The 21,766-nt window shown below is 39.7% G+C and overlaps 1 protein-coding gene across 2 annotated transcripts; it reads left to right on the forward strand.

The window, feature by feature from the left end:
- Positions 1 to 4,862: 4,862 nt before the first annotated feature.
- gpr108 (G protein-coupled receptor 108) lies at positions 4,863 to 20,477 on the forward strand. 2 transcript variants are annotated; one of them, XM_084078521.1, is made up of 19 exons: positions 4,863 to 5,252; positions 6,316 to 6,429; positions 7,438 to 7,488; positions 8,604 to 8,692; positions 8,788 to 8,858; positions 9,776 to 10,050; positions 10,311 to 10,373; positions 10,570 to 10,671; positions 10,759 to 10,892; positions 11,452 to 11,527; positions 14,016 to 14,089; positions 14,180 to 14,297; positions 14,451 to 14,581; positions 14,720 to 14,763; positions 15,545 to 15,571; positions 17,400 to 17,449; positions 18,015 to 18,098; positions 18,243 to 18,364; positions 18,487 to 20,477. In XM_084078521.1, the coding sequence occupies exons 1-19, from the start codon at positions 5,163 to 5,165 to the stop codon at positions 18,572 to 18,574; spliced, it is 1,803 nt and encodes a 600-aa protein (XP_083934647.1). In that variant the 5' UTR covers positions 4,863 to 5,162; the 3' UTR covers positions 18,575 to 20,477. The 2 variants fall into 2 exon arrangements, with proteins under 2 accessions (XP_083934647.1, XP_083934648.1); XM_084078522.1 differs by lacking the exon at positions 15,545 to 15,571.
- The last annotated feature ends 1,289 nt before the right edge of the window (positions 20,478 to 21,766 follow it).

Below are 21,766 nucleotides of genomic sequence, written 5' to 3' on the forward strand. Positions count from 1 at the left end.
GTGGTACTGTATATCAAAGGTTCAGAATTGCTCAATCACCAGTGTATTCTCAGTCTGCAATGATTCTCAATGCACAATAAATTGATACAGAATTAAAAGCTGCCATCCGTAACTTATTTTAATGAATAAACATGTTAGTATGTTAATACAGTCTACAGTAACTAGCACATCTGCAGAGGTTGAAGAGGTGGTCTATACTCTTCCACTGAGAAATGTAGAACCTGGTGTCGAGTAGAACACCTACTAATTGACAAGTAGTACTGCATCAAGCTCATAAGCACAATATCACCCCATGCCAAGCAGGGATTCTGTCTCGAATGAGCGGTAGATGTTTGGTCGTACTGGGTTTTAATCTCAGGTAGGACATGAAATGTAGGCCTACGGATTGTAGTTTGAAATGTGTGTTAAGGACAAAAAGGTCACAAGAGGCTTACAGTACTTACATGGTGATTGCATCTGTATTACAAGTCGACATTCAGTCTGCAGACCTTCTTTAAGCCACATTATGAAGAGGATTGAATACGAGCGGGATATTTTATCACGATTACTTGAACTTGCACAAATGATCTAATTATAGCAGGGAAGGACACACTTCAATTACAGATATTATTATTTTAATTAAAGATACCTTTATACCTTATATTTATGGTACTGATTGTACCGGTGTCATTTCAGATAATTTGTATTTGGCCTGACGTTCACTCTTCTACCCTGGAGGTTAAATAATCACATTCCTTTTAATATACACTTTGCTCAGTTTATTTCCCTCCAAATAGACTGTTAATCTGTTGTTAGCATCGACACTGTTAGGTACCCACAGCACTCTCTGGGTATCATAAAGCCTGAGAGGACAGGTTAAAGCTTACTCACCATTTTAGAGGAAAAAGTGCACACCTGCCTTAACATATTTGACAAATAGTATCTCTCAAATTGACAGTCAATATGCCAGTCAAAAAAAGATGGTGCAAAGTTTAAAGCACTTTCATAAATTCACAAATTGATTTCAATTTCTCCCAGTGTTTATTCCCAAATCCCTTTTTTCAAAACGCATGATGGCCTCCTTTCCTAATTTATATGGAGCCATAAACCTGTCTGAATTCAGAAGATCCTTCTACAACGTCCCAAAGCTGTAGGCGGTTATGGCTTTGTCAAATTTGTAATGGTACCACTGGGCCTCTGTTTGACCCATTATATGCACTGGCTCTATGAATTCCCTTCACGGCTCTCCATTGGATGGATCTGCCTCATGCACATAATGTTGGGCATGCTACTTTAAAATGTAGAAGCACACTAAAAGCTCTCTTTCAAAATAAGTTGCTACAGTAGCAACACTACAAGTTAATAAACGTATCTACACTGAAGCCACTTTGCCCTAATGCACTTGGTAATGTAGCTGAGGTCATGTTACGCCATTGAATGACTGAATAAAACATGACTGTAAAAGCTACAAATGGATGGAGATGAAGAATGCTCTCTGATGTGATGGACAAACTGCACTCAAAACTCATCTGTTGTGCTATTTTATGTCAATGTGCCACTGAAAATGTGGTGATGTTGCTTTTGTCAATCTCCCAGCTACATGCTGAAAAGAAAATTGTTCAACTACTGTACATTAAACTCCCCAGTCTCCCCCATAAAAGCTTAATGGGAAGATTTAGATTATGTCATTTCAGATTAGATATGGGAAGCCATACTGCATATAGAGTACACATTTCCTCAGAATTGTACACACTGAACAGAACTTTTTAACCGTTTGTCCTCACATGAACCCTGTGATTTATGCAAAACTGTTCCAGCTGCCAAAGTTCAGTCACAGCTGGTCCTCTATATTTAAAACCATTTCTGGATTAAAGAAATTGGGCAATGGTAGCCAACCTTGGTACTGTCTCTCTGGTTTATATCACCTAAACAAAAATGCAGTCTGTGTAGCTTTTGTCACTTGTCATGCAATTCACCTAAATGGACTACATTTATACAGTATACAGTATAGCTTTTCCAGACCTCTACAACAGATGCAGAATGCTGCAACACACCTGGTCTTGAAGATGTTCACGTCTTCCCTCTTGACCTACAATGCAACCAAGGGCATACTAACCGCAAGATGTGATGCAGGCCTACTCCTTCCTGCACACTTAACACAGGACGTGACGTTCCTCCTATCCCTATACAGCATCCTGGCCAACACTCCAAGCGACCTAGAATGTTCTCCCTCCTTGCTCCCAAGCTGTGGAATTACCCCCAGGGCAGGACTGCAGAGTTTCTGCCCACCTTCCACTGCACTCTGAAAACTTCAGACTCCATCTCGTCATACACTCCTTATTTATGTGTTTCATCCGTTTGTGTTGCCTATTTAGATAGATGCTTGTTATGTTATCCAGATGTTGATTACTTTAGATGTATGCTGTTTGTTTGCTAGATAAAATATGAGCAGAATATTGCATTATCTGTAGCACTGGATGTTTTGAGGGAATTTACAATATCTGTACAGAATGAGACCTTCATTTGCACTGAATTTACACTGTTGAGTGTGTTTCGCAGGATGATCTATTTTACAGTATACTGTAGGCTCATTGTTGACATTGTTTTTAAACAATGTCAAGAAATGTGTTCAACCTTCATTTTACCATTGGTTGTATATTTAGATTTTGTGTATCTTATTAGTGTGTAACTAATAAAATGTATAGCCTACAAGTAAAAACACAATAGAAATTATACCAAGGTTAACACATGAAGTATAATGAAATACCGATTGATTGATTGATTGATTGATTGATTGATTGATTGATTGATTGATTGATTGATTGATTGAATGCTTTATTGACAGTTAGCAAAAACACTTTTTTATGACTCCACATTTTGGTGGCATAGCAGTAGAACAAATGTAACCCCTTGTTTGAGCCAAATCTATGTTGAACGTGATTTGTAGAGCTCCCTCTGGTATTGTTTTTGTGGACGTCTTTAACGTTTCTGAAGTAGTTTGACAGGTACATGGGTGTCTTTGTGTTTGTGGTGTAGTGTATCTTGTAGACCAGGCCCATTGCAAGTGGCTGTACTCTGTCGTCTCTACCCTGAGCCATCCCACCCTAGTAAAGTGAGCAGGGGTTAGATGAGTTGTAGGTGTGAGGCCAAGTAGTAACCTGACCAGTTTGTTTTGGGATGTCTGGAGCCTTGCTTTTATGACCTAAAATAATAGTGCCATTAAAACTTCCAATTTAATTGCTTCCATAGATAGACCATAACTTACTCCATAAAAATGTTGTAAAAGGTGCGACTTGACTTATTGAGGAGGTGGGTGAGCATCAACTATACGTATTTCCTTTTTGAGCCACTGTTTCAATGGCATGGGTGGTTAAAGTTTAGGATAATAATGATCTGGGGAATGCAATGGGGAATGGGGTGTTGAATCATTTCCAGTGGTGGAATATAACTAAGCACACATACTCAAGTACTGTACTTAAATTTGAGGAATTTTTACTTTACTGGAGTATTTTACATTTTCAGTACTTTTACTTATACTCTACTACATTATTATTACAACACATGCATTAACCAATTAATCCCAATATACTTTGGCTATTTGAAAATAGCAGATCTACAAGCTCACAACGCGTCACAAAAGCAACGTGTTGTGAGCTTGTAGATCTGCTTTTCAAAAGATTTGTATACATTTTGAACACTTGTGAAATGGGACATTCTACATAATGAGTACTTTTACTTTTGGTACTTTAAGTACATTTATTTTGATGCCAATACTTTTATACTTTTACTCAAGTAAATATGCATACAGGACTTTTTCTTGTAACCAATTTCTACATAGTTGTGGTATTGATACTTTTACTCAAGTAAAAACTGTGAGTGGATGAAGTACTCACAGTTTTTACTTGAGTAAAACTAAAAGTATCAGGACATTCAGAAATACTGTCCTTTCTTAACCTAGTGAGGCCATCTAGTGACAACTCTACATCTGACGTGTACGCGCATCACGTGATAGTTTTAGAAATCCCACACCACGTGATAAGACTTTAAGACCTATGGATAAGACCTCAGAGACCTGGGCTCACTAATGTAAGGTAACGTCAAGTTCAAAGTTCAATACGAGCTGTTAAGCTTGTATCTGTGATAAAAAAAAACCCACAAAAAAATAGAAAACAAGACTTTAAAGTGATAATAAGAAAACAAAAAAAAGACACACAACATGGTATGTGCTGTAGTGGAGTGTACGCGTGATGAGGGCACGGCTACACTGCTGTACTGCTGTACTGCTCGTTAGACTGCGCTTGACTGCGTTTTACAGTCTATCTATGGTTTGACTGCACTTCCGTACTGTGTGCGGTTTTGACCTCACCTTGATCATTTTGAAAACCGTGACAGTGTTGCCATGTTTGCTTGTTATAAGCGACTTTGTGCTTGTTTTTCTGTAAAGTTGCCTGTAAATATTGGTAGTTTGCTGGTTGCGTTTTATTGGGCTTTTTTGTGTAGTTGCTTATTTGGGTTTGTTTCCTAATGTTGTTTAAACCAGTGGTTCTCAAACATTTTCATGTCAAGGACCCCCATATTATGTATATGGCCACACAGATCTGAAAATATGTTGTGCCAGCCAGGGAGGGACCCCCATACAAGATTTGTGTATTTAAAATGTTTAAAAAAACATTACTTTTTCAAGATTTTTCTTTGAAAACGTTCTGAGACTGTAGATCGGCTATTTGAAAATAGCCGATCTACAAGCTCACAACGTTTTCAAAGAAAAAAATATAGAGTGGATCGATCAGTGCTCATGTGGCCGCTTCTTTTGGGCTTGTTTTCATTGACCCGGTTGCTTTTTTTCTCTCGCAAAATCTGGCAACATAGACCGTGATCCAGGACCAGGAAGTGAGATGTTGCCAGCTTCCACATCGCTCACATTCTGCGTTCATCAAAACAGAACGCTTTCCAAAACAGGACATTCTCACACCGCGTGTTTGATTCAGAGTAAATACTTCAAATCCGTGTAAAAGGATCAATTCAGACATTCACACATTAACACCACACGGTAGCTTAGTTGGGAGCTGTTTGGGGAAATAATACTGTTGGCTAACGTTAGCTGACTTGCTAGCTAACGTTTAGCTAGATTCAAGCTAACGTTGGCAGGTTGTTAGTTTGTTAAAACGTGAATAAGTGGCGACATGGCTACGACACAGAGAGCTTCTGTTCTCTGCTTACTTCTACTCGCGTTGGCAGGATGCGACGCACGAATACACAAGCTGTTACTGATGGTAAGGAGACGTTGAGTTGTTGGCTAACATCTGTTAGCTGACGTTGTCTTTAATACGTCTTAAGCCCAGGGGTCTTCAACGTTTTTCAGGCCAAGGACCCCCTTTCTGAGAGAGAGAGATGAAGCAGGCCCCCCCCAGCACCACATATTGTATATAATTGTGTTGCAATGCAGATTTCACGTCTTCATAGATTTCATATGAATAGCTCCATAGACTTGTTTGACAGCACTTCATCAGTTAGATTCATGTGTATTTTCAGACATCTGTAACTATTAACCACTAAAACCGTCAATACGTTTACTATGTATCAGTATTTAGTCTTCTTTTTTCCCTTCTGTTTGCCAAAAAATAGCCGATCTACAAGCTCTGCCTGGCGTTGTGAGCTTGAAGATCTGCTATTGTTGGCTAAAGTTCTCCTTAGAATAGGAATGCTATAGGGTTCAAGTGGTTAATGTAAAAAACAAACAAAGATTTGGCGGACCCGGACCCCCTGTTGAAGACCCCTGTAAATACTTAGCTGATTGATTGATTCATTACTTTATTATACGTTGGCAGAAAAAAGCACATGAACGTACAGTTCAATACAAGGTCAGTTAATAGGAATTAAAAAACCCAAGCCATTGACTTGTTTCCATTGGGGTCCTTTGTTACAATGTTAGAAAGGTCTTGATGACTGTCATTGTACGTTGTATTTCATAGATAACGTTATCAGTTGGCACATGAGATCTAGTATTATTTTAGACTCATGTTCTTCACTCTGCCATCAGTTCCTTTTTTTCCCATTCTTTTTTTTCCTCTTGTACGTATTTATTATTGTTCATACCTGTAAGCTGGTTGTAAGACGTTCTGTATAGTAGTGTGTATATCTGTCTGTCTCTTATATGACATCATGATTTGTGTGCATGGGGATCTCATTTTACACAACACTTCCAGTTTAGTAGACCTTGTGTTGTGAATCTGTTTTTTCTCATGTCTTAAAGTACATCAATCAATACTTGAACTCATCTTCTCCTCAACCCTCTCCTCCTCCTCCTCCAACACCTCCCCTCACTGTCCCTTTCAGAATGAAACTCGTTTCGTGGTCCATCTCAATACATTTGGTTTTTATGCGAATGGAACCCTGGATGTTGATCTGCAATCTCTGAGCCTCCACGACACGGCACTACCGACGGACCTGGTGAGTCACTGTGTGTGTGTGTGTGTGCGCACAGGTTTGCATCAATGTTTAGGTCCAGCTTTATTGGATTTGTCAGGTATCTCAGTGTTGGTTAGCATTGTTGTCTCTTAAATAGATCATCGGATTGAACCAGAGCAGGGTCCTTCCTTGTGGATTTAGCATTTTGTGTGGGTTTCCTCCTCTGGATGCTCTGGTACTTTGCTCCCACACCAAAAAACATGGATGGTGGGACATTCCTGTGCATGTGACCTTTGAGATGGATCTGGTCCCTGGGTGCTGGCCAGGTGCTGCTGGCCACTGCTCCTAATACATTTAGTTCGAATGGGTCAAATGCAGAGCATGAGGTTCAATTCAATAAAGTCTAACCTAACTTAAATGCTGTTATTACACCATTTAACAAAGGGACTAGATTAATTTGGCATTATTTGAAGGAATCTTATTTTATTATTTACTTACTTTCTTATTATATGTGTAATTAAATAGGTTTTGGAAAAGAACATGAATGTATTTGTAAATAGTGTCAGTAGGATCGTTAGTGCAAAGTAAAGAAACCAGGCAAAATACTTGATCAAATTGTGCGGTATGATAAATGCAATTATGCCAAATGACATTGTACATTGTATTTACGTAACCTGCTGCCTTGAAAAAAAAAACTATTGAACATTTGCACAAGTTTGAAATGGGTATTATTCTGCCTATTTTAAGGTCCTGCCTGTTTCTGCATTCCTCAGTCCAGCAACATCCATTACACATGGGTCATAATCAGTTTTTAATAAACCTCTCTGTGAACCCATAATATTTTCACTCAGTTGTAATGGGTCATACTGGTTTCTCCAGCTCTCTTTCAGCTGAAATATCTGGTCAATTTGTAATAAACGTGATGTGTCCAGTCCCAACATGTTTCATAATGTATATGACACTGTGTATTACGTCATGAGGGGCGAAAGCTTAATATCAAGGCAGGGGTCTTGCATGTGTCATGGACTCTACTTGTATCTCCCTCTTTAGGTTGGTTTCACTCTCTCCAAGTCTCGTGTGAATGGAGTCCTGTCTTACACAGTAAGTACATTAAATTCAGGAATCACGAGGAGAAGGCTTATCACAACTAACTCTTTGATATTTGGCCCTTGTCATTCATGGAAAGCTTAAGTTAAGTATCATAATACCTGGCTTAATACAGCTTAAGTGAGAGATAATGACACATTTGTATTTAGTGAAGCTGATGGGTTATGGAGGTTAGACATCACATAACAGTAAGATGTACTCGGGCTGTTAAAACCATAGCATTATATTATGCCGAGGGAGAGTGTAACTGTTAACCCATTCCATGCTCCATTAGAACATATTTCCGAATGGGATCTGTCACAGGCCCTGTATACATACGCTCAATGGACTTGGGGTCAAAGGTTGTAGTAGGGGCCTTAAGTAGTGGAACTGAACTCTGTACCCGTCTGCACTGGTGCAGCACCATTATTCAATGGTGTCATTACTACAAATCTGTGCATTGGGGTGGACAAAACATGTAATTCATGGAACTTTTGTATATGCATATATTTAAAGGCGGGTGAAACCCTACACTGATATTGTGGTTTGTTTTCCATTTCAAATTAAAAATAACAGCAGGGTAAAAATATGGCAGGCTGCACAAGTACACTGTGATGTAAGCATCTGCTGATCTGCAGCTAATCATATTGATAATGGGTGTGTTAGATTGTGGTGTATCAGTGTGCATTGACAATACTGAGTTCACTACTGTCTATGCTTGCACATTGGAACACCCATAGATCTGGGCGCACCTGAACACATCCATTATTATTTCATTAGCTGCATTGCTTACTAGCCAGTCATGTTTTTAACCTGAACCGGAAAACAAACTGCAAAATAAGCCGAGGGTTTCTTCCCCCTTTAATCAGTATTTGTAAAAATCATAAAATCATGATCTGCCCAAGAATAAATGTTAGCCTTGAAAATGGAGAAAAAAAGAAATAAGCAGCTGTGGCATCGAAACTTATTTTATTGAGATTCACATCTTTTGCAATAAAAAAGGTTATGCAAAATAATTATTCACAATGGACGCTGAAAACGTAGGTACCGACAATTCATCTTCAATGTATATTGTAACACAGCAGTTTCTTTAAAATCTGTAATGGAATGTGTTTTGGTTTTCTTTCTAGGCAGAAGAAACTGATACTTGCCCACTCAAAGTCAAGCCATCCAACAATGAGCCGCTTGTCCTCTTTATCATTGATTTCAAACACCTCAGGTGTGTATAACTGAATGTGAAGAGAGAGAAAACATTGCTAATGGCTACTGACAACCTCGTACCTATATTAACCGTTAATGCCTTTGTGTGTGTAGTGTAAATGTCACATCTTTTGGAGGCCAAGACAACGTCTTGACAGCAATTAGTAAGACTCCCAAAGACCAAGGTGAGTGACATCCATACCCTCCAGCTAGTCCACAATTGTAATTATTGTACAGTGCTTATTAGTTACGTATTACAGCTATGACTACATTATTCACATATGCAATTTTGCTTTATCAAACTTGTGTGCAACCAAATTGGTCAATACAGCGCAAATATCGGTATTTATTAATCTGTCGTCAATTTGACGCGAGCGTAGCCGACAATCAAATCTCACGTCAAGGGTCAGCTAGTGGTGGTGCAGTATAGTCTGAAAATGTGACAGGCATCTAAACACATGTACTATTCACTCAAATATATATACACTATTCACTCAAATATATATAACCTATTTCATATTATTCTTTCTTTTTTTAATGTAAGGCCTATATCGACGTATCATGCAGTATATTCCTGTTTACAATAACAGGGTTAACAAGTGACATAATTACAAGCAATTAAATCAAGCTTAAATAAAAACGATTTAACATATTTTAAATGTTATAGGTTAGATCCTTGACAGTCATCAGATCTTGTCAATAGCAGATCTAGCTCTTTTAAGACCTCTATGCGCACACGAGAGTATTTGTCAGGACTGCTGGTATCTTTTCTGAAGTATTCCCCAAGGTATGTCCTTCTGGAGTAACACAGCAATTTGTAGTCTCAATTAAGAAGAGAAACCAGACACTCAAATGTCATACCTGTGCCAGTGCAGGTACTCTCCACGTTGGGGTTTGGCCCACCGATTTTTAAATTATTGTTTTTAGCCGCAGGGTTTTACGTTAGATTGAGGGCAAATTACTGGAAATATTTTGTAATCGATATTTGGCAACTGCTGTTTTACATAATTCAATCACACGTGGGGCGGGGGGCAGCAGCAACATTTTTAGCTTTGTTATGCCAAAGGCACATGACAGTTGTGTGGTTCTTTGTCTCATTCAGGTGTGAGGAAAACTAGGAACACTGGTTCTGAGACTGCAGCAGAGACAAAACCCGAAGCTGTAGAAAATACAGCAGTCAAAAAACCCGAAGCTGGAGAAAATACAGCAGACAAAGATGGAGCAAATACAGCAGACAAAGATGGAGCAAATACAGCAGACAAAAAAGATGGAGAAAACATAGAGCCAAGTAAAGTGACTGAGCTGCCAGTCCAGCCAGTGAATGCTGAAGTGGAGAAACCCAAAACTCCTGCTCCTCCTGCAGAGGAGACGTTCCTGGTGAGCGATCTTTTGGTTTATACAGTATATCGTCGTCTCTGTCGGGTGGAAACTCATATGTCCAAAACTGTTACTTTTCAGGATTCAAATTCAAAAGTAGCAAATCTACAAGCTCAAAACGTGAGCTTGTGGATATATATTATATATTTGTGTATATACATACTGTACATATACTGTATGTATGCAGTATTTATAATATTGCAGAGAGAAAGAGAGAACTGTGTGCATAAAACTAATGGCTGATCTTTGCTTCACTCTAGTTGGGGAAGATGACTAACTTCTCGTTGGCGTTGATTAAAAAAGTCGACTCGTACAAATTCAGCGTGAGTGATTATTTGCATAGGTATTCAATTTGTTGTCAAAAAAAAAATCCCACCGTAGCAATGTTTAAATGTGTAAAGGATTTGACCTACGTATGGTTTGTATAATGAGAGATGCTACATAATATTAATATTATTACAATATTATTTCATTTTTGAGCAGACATCAGAATAATTTTGGTCTCTCCCACTCCCATAGTTCCACATGGTGTTCGGCCCACAGGCTGAGGGTCTATACAACCTCAACTTCCACTATTGCCAGAACATGTATCCTAGAAGGGTCGTACCCTACTCTCTTGACGTAAGCATATGTTTTAACTTATATGTGTTTGAGTGCGTGTTTGTGTGTCCCGTGTAAGCCATAATAATGAGGACGTGTGACATATAGGTGAAGGTCATAGAGAAGAATCCTGGAGGTTACCTGTCAGCAGCAGAAATTCCCCTTTCTCGCCTTTACATCTGCATGGCTGGAGTGTTCTTCACAGCTGCAATGGTGTGGGTCTACACACTCATGAAGCACAGGTATTTTCTAACGTACATGTTTTATCTATCTCTCCCTCTTAAGATGATACTTTTGTTGCGAAGCACAGTGTAATTCTGTAAAAAGACAGTTTTGAAATGTAAATCCCATGTAACTTCCTGAAGTGCGTAAGGTTGTTTATTTTCCCCTGCGTTTCCGTCTGTAAGGCATTACCGCTTCCAGCGATCATAATGCTGTAGAACCTTTGTAACGTGGCTGATGCTTCCAGGCACCACTTCAGGGGGAAAAAAATAACATTTGCACCATAAAAAAAATGTAACTGATATCACTGCTGTTCAGAATCACAAATAGTAGATATCATTATGTGCAATGCTCTACTGTGCACAGTGTATACTGTGTTGGTGTAAGCTTGAATGTGCACAGAGAGGACCCATGGAGGGCAAATATAGTTACAGTAGAGGCATCATAATGTAAATATGTAAGTAATATACGTTATGTTCCTTCTGTATTTCTTATGCGTGTTCATTTAGACATATACTGAAAAGTCAAAACCATGCTTGAATATAATGTATAATATCTTTCCCTTTTTTTTGATTTTAGATACAGTGTGTTTAAGATCCACTGGCTGATGGCAGCTCTGGCCTTCACAAAGGCAGTCTCTTTGGTCTTCCATAGTGTGAGTACACTAATACACTCCAATTGCACTCCTAGTGCATTCCAACAAAAAAAAATCTTGTGCAAAAGTTCATTCTTTCCTGTAATGTAATTCAAAAAGTTAAATGTTCATGTATTATTGTAGATTTATTAGACATTAAGTGATTTTTATTTCATCATAAAAGACCTTCTGAAAAGTACTACTTAGTCAGGGCTCCTTTTAAACAAATTACTGCTTGAATGTGGTGTCTCTTTGCCTGGCCTACTTGCCTAGCCTACTTGTTGTTAACTAGTTGTACGAACTCTTGTTTTAGTATTGTATTGTTTTATTGGATCTTGTTTAGTCGATACACTTATTTGTTTGAGCTCGTGCTCATTTGATTTTGCTATTTTGTCTCATCTGTTTAAGAAAGTAGGTAGCTGATATATTGCACTTTTACCTTAGCGCTAGGTATACTCTTGGTTGCTTGTTTTTTGCAGGAAATGCACTTAAGACTTCTGGTGATTAGTAGTTTTCGTTCCCTACCTATGTTGAATACACTTATTGTAAGTCGCTTTGGATAAAAGCGTCTGCTAAATGACTGTAATGTAATGTGTGGCATTGAGGCGATCAGCTTGTGGCACTGCTGAGGTATTATGGAAGCCCGGGTTGCTTTAATAGGGGCATTGTTGGGTCTGGTGTCTCATCTTCCTCGTGACAATACCCCATAAGTTCTCTGAGGTTTAGGTCAATCGAGTTGGCTGGGCAATCAAGCACATTAATACCATGGTTAGTCAGCAACCCAGTTACTAGTAGCTTTGGCACTGTGGGTAGGTTTCCTTCTCCTGCTGGAGTAGAAAATTAAAATTGCCAACAGACAGAAGCATGAAGTGCTCTAAAATCTCCTGGTAGATGGCTGCCGTGAAGTTTCCAAAGTCAGGTGATTTGGGGTGCCATGTGATGTTGGCCCAATGTGTTTTATTAAAGTCCAGAGTCGGTCATCTGCCAGGAAATGTTAGACAAGAGCATTTCACGCTTCCATCTGCTGATAATCTTTATGGAGATGCTGATTTTGTTTTCCAGCAGGACTTGGCACCTGCCCACAGTGAGATGTGGAAAGAGGAAGCACAATCATTTGACTTTTGTCCTGAGAGCCTTATATTTGTCACTCAAAACTGTTTGCAGAGGCTCTGCGAACTTGTCATCTTTAGCAAGCTAACACCCGCAAGGTATAACACTGTGACAGCTATTTTCAAGTGCAGCAAATGAGACAAGTTTTGTCTTGACTTTTACACTAGGCAGAATTTGCAGAAACGAGAACATAGGTTGACACGCAACTGGAATCAATAATGCGGCAAATGAATATTGAAATTGTTTAAAAATATTCCTTACAATTTAACATTTTAAGATTGTATTATTTGTTACATTACATCCCATATACAAGTACACAGGAGTAAATGTATTATGTCTCGGCTCCTCGTCATTGTAGCAACAATTAAATAATTTAAAGAACAGTCAAAAAATTTACAAGATAAAAATAACTAAGTGTATACAATAATCAGTGAGCATGCGTACCTTTTTGAAGGTGTTGTGTGCATGGTCCTACTTCTAAATGTTGTTTACATATAGTATACTGTACACATACAGTATCAGGGCAGGAATTGCATATATTTCAATTGATATCCACAAACTTCGCACTCATAATACTGGAAATTCCTGCACAGATTAACCGCAATATCTTTTATATTATTGGCCAATGTGAATGCAGGAACGACTGGACGGGAGCGCTGTATCTTTCCGGATTGTCTTCCGTAAATGAGCCCCCTCTGCTGTAGTAAAAGGCTGTAGAGCGCTCTTGCTACCATAACACCTTTTTCAAAGAACTGCAGGGGATGTGCATATCCTATCTCTTTTCAAACGCTCTTGCTACCATATCAGGTTTCAATGTGAGGTTTACAGCATTGAAATCATGCACCGCTGGCTGAAACGTAAATCATCTAAAGGGGAAAGGGGAACCGCAACAGCTTTGGCGCAAACGTTGTTGTGTCTGTTGTTGAGTGAGTGTTCGTGTCCCGTCCCGAGCCGTGACCGTGTGTAGCTTGATGCAGCACAAGAAATTGTTGCGCTCGTAGACAGTTACGCTTGTGAATGGGTGAATGTAACCGGTATATTGTGAAGCGCATACGAACAGGTATGCGAATACGCATACGCATTTGGGACTCACATACCTGTGAGTCCCAAATGTGCTTGGGGTTGGCTTGCCTTGTGTTCTCCACCACTGGTTCTCAACATGGAGTCTCTGGGGATCTTGAGTGGGTGCCAGGGGGTCCCCAGCTGAATTATTGATAGTTAAGAACCAAATGGACCCCCTATAGGTCTAAAACTGAAGAGTTCCCTAATGGGGACAAATGGAATACTAAAGGATGAGAATTACTAATGTAATTTAATGTTGTTGTTTTTTGTTTTGTTTACATTCTTTTGCTAAAGGTTGAGAATCACTAATGTGTCATTTGTTTCCTCTCCCATTCAGATCAACTATCATTTCATCAACACTGAGGGGCATCCTATTGAAGGCTGGGCTGTCATGTATTATATCACTCATCTGTAAGTAGGATATACATATGCATGGGGGGAGGGGGTTCCATGTATAATGTGTTTGAATGGTCCAAGACATTGTATTTGTGCACCGAACAGGCTCAAGGGCGCGCTCCTCTTCATCACTCTGGCATTGATTGGCACTGGCTGGGCTTTCGTTAAGTACATCCTCTCTGACAAGGAGAAGAAGATCTTCATGATTGTCATTCCTCTACAGGTGTGTGTGTGTGTGTGTGTGTGTGTGTGTGTGTGTGTGTGTGTGTGTGTGTGTGTGTGTGTGTGTGTGTGTGTGTGTGCGCGTGTGATAAGGGGTGAGGGGATTATTCATATGCATGGAACTGTTTTTTATTATACCGTATCTCTCCTCCAGGTGCTGGCCAATGTGGCCTACATCATTATTGAGTCCACAGAGGAAGGGTCCAGTGAGTACGCTTTGTGGAAGGAGATCCTCTTCCTTGTTGACCTTATCTGCTGTGGAGCCATCCTTTTCCCCGTCGTCTGGTCAGTGTGTGTGTGTGTGTGTGTGTGTGTGTGTGTGTGAGAGAGACCAAAAATAGTAGTGTGTGTGTATATATATTTATGAATGAGAGAGAGGTATGTGTGTACTGTATATATAAAATTATATTTTTGTGTTTACAGGTCTATCCGTCACCTGCAAGAGGCCTCTAGCACTGACGGCAAAGGTAAAGACAGACCTGATCAATACAGGGTTCCCTGTTTTGGTCAGACATTTTCTATTTCAAATGAAAATTCCATGATTTCCTCCACAAATAGCTAGATGTGTATTATGTACTACTTTACTTGTGTTTTACGATGTCCTAACAACTTAAGATGGCTCAGGGGCCACTCAACAAAATACCAAAAGTCCAAGGGCCGCAAGCTATAAATGTCGGTCCTATTTTGGATGTTTACATTTCCATCTATAAGGCCAAACCTCATTGAACAAAAAATATTGTCATAGAATGATTAATGATTAAGTTACAAATGAGGCTTTATTCACAAAATGTGAGGAGAACATAATGAACAGATTGCAGTTCCAATAAATCAGAACAGTAAATCGGAAGTAAGTGGTTAATACTCAGCTGAAATTAGGCCATATCGCACTCTCTTAGAACAAACAATAAAATACCTACAATCTTATTCAAAACAATCAAAATAACGTTTTGGAACTTGCTCTTATTTTTATTTTTTTTGTTTCAAGCTCCCTGGATATGAAATTATTAAATTCCAAAATCAACAGGCATCATTCACAAAATGTGAAAACAATAATGGGAACAAATTGTAACCAGTGCAATGATTCAGAAAAGCCAATATACCCAAACGGAATATACTTGAAATTAGTTATTTCTTCTTTTAAACCAAATACGATAGAATAGTCATACCATGTCACTTATCTTACAGCTGAATCTCATCACAGTTTGTTGGCCACTTACAATTAGAATTGTTTTCTTACATTGCTCTCAGGTGGACAAGCTGAACTTACTGCGGCAGGTTTGCTGAAACACTGTGCTTATCACTGATCTTTAGTTTTGGCTTGGCTATGTTGACAGACTGCTGCTTCTTTGCCGCGCTGTAACGCGTTTTGTACTTTGTCGTGCTTTGTGGACTTGTAAAAAGGCGGTGTTTGCCGCGGAACATTGTCGTACATTGAAGTATTGTAGTATATTTTCGACGGATGAAGGTAAGAATGTCCAAGCCAGTCCTTTTCATCACAATAATCAAGCCACCCTAATAGAGGAAGGTGTACTTGGTTTATCTGGCCACTTACTGCTAGCACACTGCCTCCACACTATGCACAAATATACTGCATGCCATGGGAAATCTAATAAACTACATTTCATGCTTGCAACTTTCATATTTACCGTACACTTTGTGTTTTTCTGAAACTACATTATTGCTCAATACTTATTAGTGCTCCTACACAATATGCATCTCTCACACACACACACACACACACACACACACACCCTTCATTCTCATTCACAGAGAGAAACACGTTTTTGTCCCCGTCGTCTTGAAATAATGTAGTTTCTGACCCGCGGTTGCTTGGGATGGGCACATTATCAAATGAAATCAATATAGCTTTGAGGCAGGTGGTCACTGACCACCAGCGAATGCTTCGTGGACCACTTAGGGGACCCCACTGCGCTAAGCTGTTTGTACTAATAAACGACAGCGTAGGACTCTCTCACACAGACACACCCTTCGTTAACATACACAGAGAGAATGCGTTTGCACGCACGTGTAGATCCCTGCGCAAATTACGTAGGGATTGTCTTTCTGTGTGACACACACAACGTTTGTGTGTTTTCATATTCCATCCTGATTGGCTAAGATTGACATCTAAAATGTAAAGTTTGCAGGAGTGGCCCGTTTTGAACGAAATGCCGCAAATCATGAACGCAGTGTCCGATTGCGGTGACATTTTTAACGCACTTTCGCACTATGTTGAGGAGCAAATGCCACCCTTTTAACATTGGCCTATTATAGCGCCACCAGGAGGCAGGTTTTTGCACGAAAAAATAATGATATTACTCCTACAAATGTTGTCCAAACATCCCGCAAATCCGTGCACATTATCTCTATAGTCTAGTGATCAAGACGGATCCATCTGATTGTTCCTATTCCATCCTGATTGGTGAATTCCTAACATTGCTGACCTGACCTGGCGGAGGAGACCTGTGCTCCGAGGAGCACTTTTTCTAGTTCTACATTCTCAGTTGTTATTTATAACCGTTATTCAAATAAAAGTGACTAATAATAATAAAATACAGTACACTAATGATGGGCCGCAGAGACATGAAGCAGGGGCCGCATGCGGCCCGCGGGTTGAGTAGTGCTGAGAGAGAGAGAGAGAGAGAGTTTGCATGAAGTTTGGCATTACTGCATCAGACAGTTTAAGTATTATAATTTGGGCATACAAGTTCAAGCTGCCAAGAACTTAGAGATTTGTGCTCTTCTGAGCAAACCTTTAAATTTGTAATCTTTCAAACTAATTTGGTCATGGATGTCTGGTTTTGGTACAGTTGTAAGGCACTTACTGTAGAGAAGAGCTGTTTTACAGACAGTGACATACAGGCGTAGAGGCAGCTCTGTGTTGTAGTGTGTGCGTTGAGTCACACAAAATACTTGCTCTGGCCTATGCTCTCGCTGACTTCCTGCTCAAAATGCCATGAAAAACACCTTTTCCAAATCCATCCTCTTCTCTTTGCCATACTTGGACCCTTTTAAATCCATTTCCACATTGTAAGCCTGTCAATGTCTTTTGGCATTGCAGTGCCAATAATAATTTATTATGTTTTTGTAATCTTTCCTCAAGCTGCCATGAACTTAGAGAAGCTCAAGCTGTTTCGCCATTACTATGTCATGGTAAGTAGACACTGGATCCATCCAGAGGCACGGGAATTGTAAAGTATAGAGCAGCAGTTCTCAAAGATTTTAATGTAAGGGACCTGCCTAATGCAGCAGACCACCAGATTTTGTTGTTAAATTTAGTTCAGAATCTTACAACTGTCTATACTGTAGGTGGGGAGTTAACAGTGAAACCTATGATTTAAATTGCCATCCTTACACGTTCTCTCATTACACTAACTTCTAGCCAGTGAAATAATAGTGAAATTAAACATTTCCTGGTGTGTGTCTGGTCCCAGCTCAAGGACTCCTGGGGGTCCCCAGACATCACTTTGATAACTACTGGTATAGACAAACTGACTTCCTAAGGCGCCAAACTGGGGAGAGCATTAAAGGGACTCTTCTAGCTTGGGCTAGCAGTGTATTTCAGCATGAAATATCAAAACCTGAACAGAATCATGGGAGAAAATATGTAGAATTTGCTAGTTTGTATCCACTGTGTTTATCCAAATTGGTATTAGATTTAAAAAAAATGATTGAATCCATTGAATTTCTGCTTTGTATTTCGCTCCTCTCCTTTTAGATTGTGTGCTACATCTACTTTACAAGAATCATAGCCATTCTGCTCAAGGTCACTGTGCCTTTCCAGTGGCAGTGGTGCTATGAGGTAAAACAGTGTTTTTGTATTTGGAAGCAAGTTGTTTGTCTTCACAAAACATGGATTTGGTTAGTCAATGTCATAAGTTAAATTCTTCACAGTACTGCTGGTCCTTTAACCTCTACTTATGCCCCTGTCCATCTTCCTCCACAGTTTCTAGTGGAAGTGTCTACTCTGATCTTCTTCGTGTTGACGGGCTACAAGTTCCGCCCGGCATCCAACAACCCCTACCTCCAGCTTCCCCTGGACGAGGAGGATGTAGAGATGGATGAAGTGTAAGCGTAGATCATGTGTGTCTGTATGTGTGTTGTTTCCAAAAATGTTCACTTTGTAAAGAGTGAACATTTTTGGGCGTTTTCACGTCTTAAAAACGCCCACTTTGTCTCTTTTTTTCCAGGGTGACTGAGTCAGGTGCATTGGAGGGGATAACTAAAGTAAAGAAGACATCTAATGGACGCGAGCGCCAGAGAGAGTCTACTTTGTGAGCAAGTTGCCTCCCGTACCTTTTTGTCGGGAGGGACCTGCTACTAAAAACGCCCCTCCATGCCAGCTGGTGTAAAGGGGTGTAGATGGACCAAGGCTCTTCTCCCTACTAACGGCTTCTCTTTGAAACTTTTGCGGTGGCCACTCTCACAGTGCCCACTGTCTGGCTATGCAAAAAAGACTTTGTTTGGACGTTCTCCATTTCCTGGAACACTCCTTCCAGAGACTCAGAATGGTTTATTCCAGGAAGAGAGGGGCTCCTACTACACGGATGGATGGAACAGTCTGGGACAGAATGGAAGGGAGAGTTGATGTTCTTTATATTTATCATTTGTTTGCCTCTCTCATTGGATCTTCTTTCTCTCTTTCCACTCTTTAACCCCCACTCTCCCTGTTTCTTTCTCTCTGCCTCCAAAGATGACAGTGATTTTACAGAAGATTTAGCTTTGGGTGTGTTTATATTGGCTATTTAAATGGTACTTGTGTGAAGCTGATTAAAGCTGTACCTTTTTGTGCGCGGTGCGAGTATATGTGCGTGCCGTTCGTATGAGAGAGGCAGGGAAAACTTGAGTTGACCAGCTGTTTTCCCTGTGAGCGGTCAAACAGCCCATACTCAGGTAGTAGGCAAATTACTTTTCATGTGGAATCAAGGCAGCAGTCTTGTATAATTCCCCACCTTGCATTTTGGTGCTGCAGATTGCCCCATATTCCCCGCTGGTCAATCTTGATCATACAACCATCACCGCATATACTGTATTGTCGCTTACTTTTTGTTATGTATTTGACGTGTATATTGAAATATATTTGAGGTTTTATATTTCAGTATATTCACTTCATATTGAAATATGTTTCTTGTATTTCAGTATTATAACTATTTTATTGTGTGTTTGAGAGGCATTTTTCCCCCAGCCTGTCATAAGGACCACTGCTGTAATTTAGTGCTTTTGAGGTCGATTACATCTCTGTAAAATTTTCAGTTCAGAAATATGTAATGGTGAAGTCCAGCAGATGGATATGTTGGATCTTTGAATGAATCAAAATTGCTACAGTACATAGAGCGACCAGATTAATGGGGCATCCCTCCGTTCCTGGTCTTCTCACTGATGGCTTATTTTGTCACAATTGGCTCACGTTTGTCAGAACAGAATTGAATGATAGTGTTTTCATTTGGTAGGTTTTTTTTGTTTTAACCTGGTGTTGACTGTTTGTGTTACACCTATTCCAATAATTTATTGATTACGGATGGTCAGAAATACGTGCAATGAGGCTAATTTGTAAATATAAAACGGAGAAAGACGGTTATGTATGGGGGGCTTAATTAACTCTTCGATAAACATTGCATAGAGGCTTCATAGATGTGCTTAGTTTATGCTCTGTCATATGACAAAGTATAAATCGGGCTATACAGTGCCTCAGACAGTATTGACACAGGTTTGCTTTGAGATTTTCTTTTTATTCACTCCCCCCTTTTTGCCTTTCTCTCAAAATACAGATGAGTCAGTTATGAAGGAAATCTTTATCATGTTCGTCTGGTTTTTGAGACAGACTGAAGAGTAGGCTGGAGGAATCAAGAAAAGACCACTGAGATTTCACCAGACACTCCTCTGCAGGGACCGACAGGTCTGTGTGGGGTTGATGAACAAACACAGTAAAATCCTGAGAGTTCATTTAATTCTGAGAGGGTTCAAATGTAACCAAATGGACACTTACATTTGTACACTCATTCACATAATGGGTAAATGTACACTGAGGGTTTTACTGTAGTGTACGCTACAAGATTAGTACCGCAGCTCAAAGGGCTGGGCTGCTTGGGCCCTGAGCAGGTGTGCTCATGTGCTTTGCTTTGTTACAGAGGGGTGTTTGATGTCTGTGTGAACTGTTCAAATAAAGCTGATGTTTAAAGAAGGTCTGAAATTAAACTTGTTTGCTTGGATGTCTTGAGGGGGAGATTTCCTGCACAAGAGTGTGTGACATGGCGGTTTTCTATATGCATCTGTGGAACCAAATACAGATGCATTTATTTATTATTACAGAAACTACAGTAGCTTCTCTGCCATCCAAGCCACCCTTAATTCACTTCATTTCTCACTGTGTGACAGTGCTGACTCAGGGTCCATCTGTCTAATATGGCTGAATAGCTACAGTAGCCTACAAAACACAGTGCTTCTCCATTTACAGTACCATTACCTCTTCAATGACAGGCTCCATGCTTCATGGCTCATTACACTTTCAGGACTACATAACCATATCTGAACCTCTGATTAAGCAGAAGGTTAAGGCTGTCGGTCCATTTCTGAGTTCTGTTTTGCAAAGGGTTGCGTTCCACTGGAACATAAGTGCTAGAATCTGTATTTTCTGAAGACTCACCTCTTCAGACTCCACCTTAGCCTGTAGCACTTGCCGGCCTTGAAGGCTTATGCAAAGGCTAAAATGTAATTTAGAAAGCATGTTATGTAGACAGTTGGCAGGTCATTTGTAGACCTGGCATCCTTGTATGTATAGTTTCAATGTACAGATTATAGACTTTTTGATATTATACTGTTTATCGACTACTGATAGGTTCTTGGTTTATGATCATAGATTACTATTTCTATGCATGTGATGTATTACCACAAGTTTTGCCTGCTTACTGTCTGTAAATAGCTCTGGATTACGTTTGTCTGCTAAATGCCTAAATTGTAAATTCAATTACTGTATGCTACACACCACAGTTGCAGTGGATGTAGCCTATGGTTTATTGGTGGAGCTCCCTTTTCCCCTGAGCAATGCTTTAAAACGGTCAAACAAAAAAAAATGCGCTGATGTTTGGATTAAGGAATTGGCCTGGTATTTATTTAGTGCTTCAAACTGCTGAACTGTCTAGAATGAGAAGCCCCCCCCCCCGATCCGTGCCACACCACCAGTGGTGGAAAAAGTACTCCATTTATTTATTTATTTTTTATAAGTAAAAGAATCAATACTGCCATGTAGAAAAACTCTGTTACAAGTAAAAGTCCGGTAATCAAAAAGTACGAAAGTGATGGCATCAAAATATATTAAGTACCAAAAGTAAAAGTGCTCATTATGCAGAATGTCCCGTTTCACAAGGTATCATGTATGAAATGTATTAAAATTGAGCTCGGAGATTGGCTATTTTCAAATAGCCAAAGTTTAAATAGGGCTGAAGTGGTTTGTGTATGTCTTGTAATAATTCA

This window comes from Gymnoscopelus microlampas, assembly GCF_963454915.1.
Source record: "Gymnoscopelus microlampas genome assembly, chromosome: 2".
NCBI classification, from domain to species: Eukaryota; Metazoa; Chordata; class Actinopteri; order Myctophiformes; family Myctophidae; genus Gymnoscopelus; species Gymnoscopelus microlampas.

What these genes read in the sequence shown, in the direction of transcription:
- gpr108 (XM_084078521.1), top strand. Translation starts at nt 5,163, where the DNA reads ATGGCTACGACACAGAGAGCTTCTGTTCTCTGCTTACTTCTACTCGCG. An exon ending in ATTGATTTCAAACACCTCAG is followed by an intron (nt 8,693 to 8,787) that starts GTGTGTATAACT and finishes TTGTGTGTGTAG; the next exon opens with TGTAAATGTCACATCTTTTG. An exon ending in TCGTACCCTACTCTCTTGAC is followed by an intron (nt 10,672 to 10,758) that starts GTAAGCATATGT and finishes TGTGACATATAG; the next exon opens with GTGAAGGTCATAGAGAAGAA.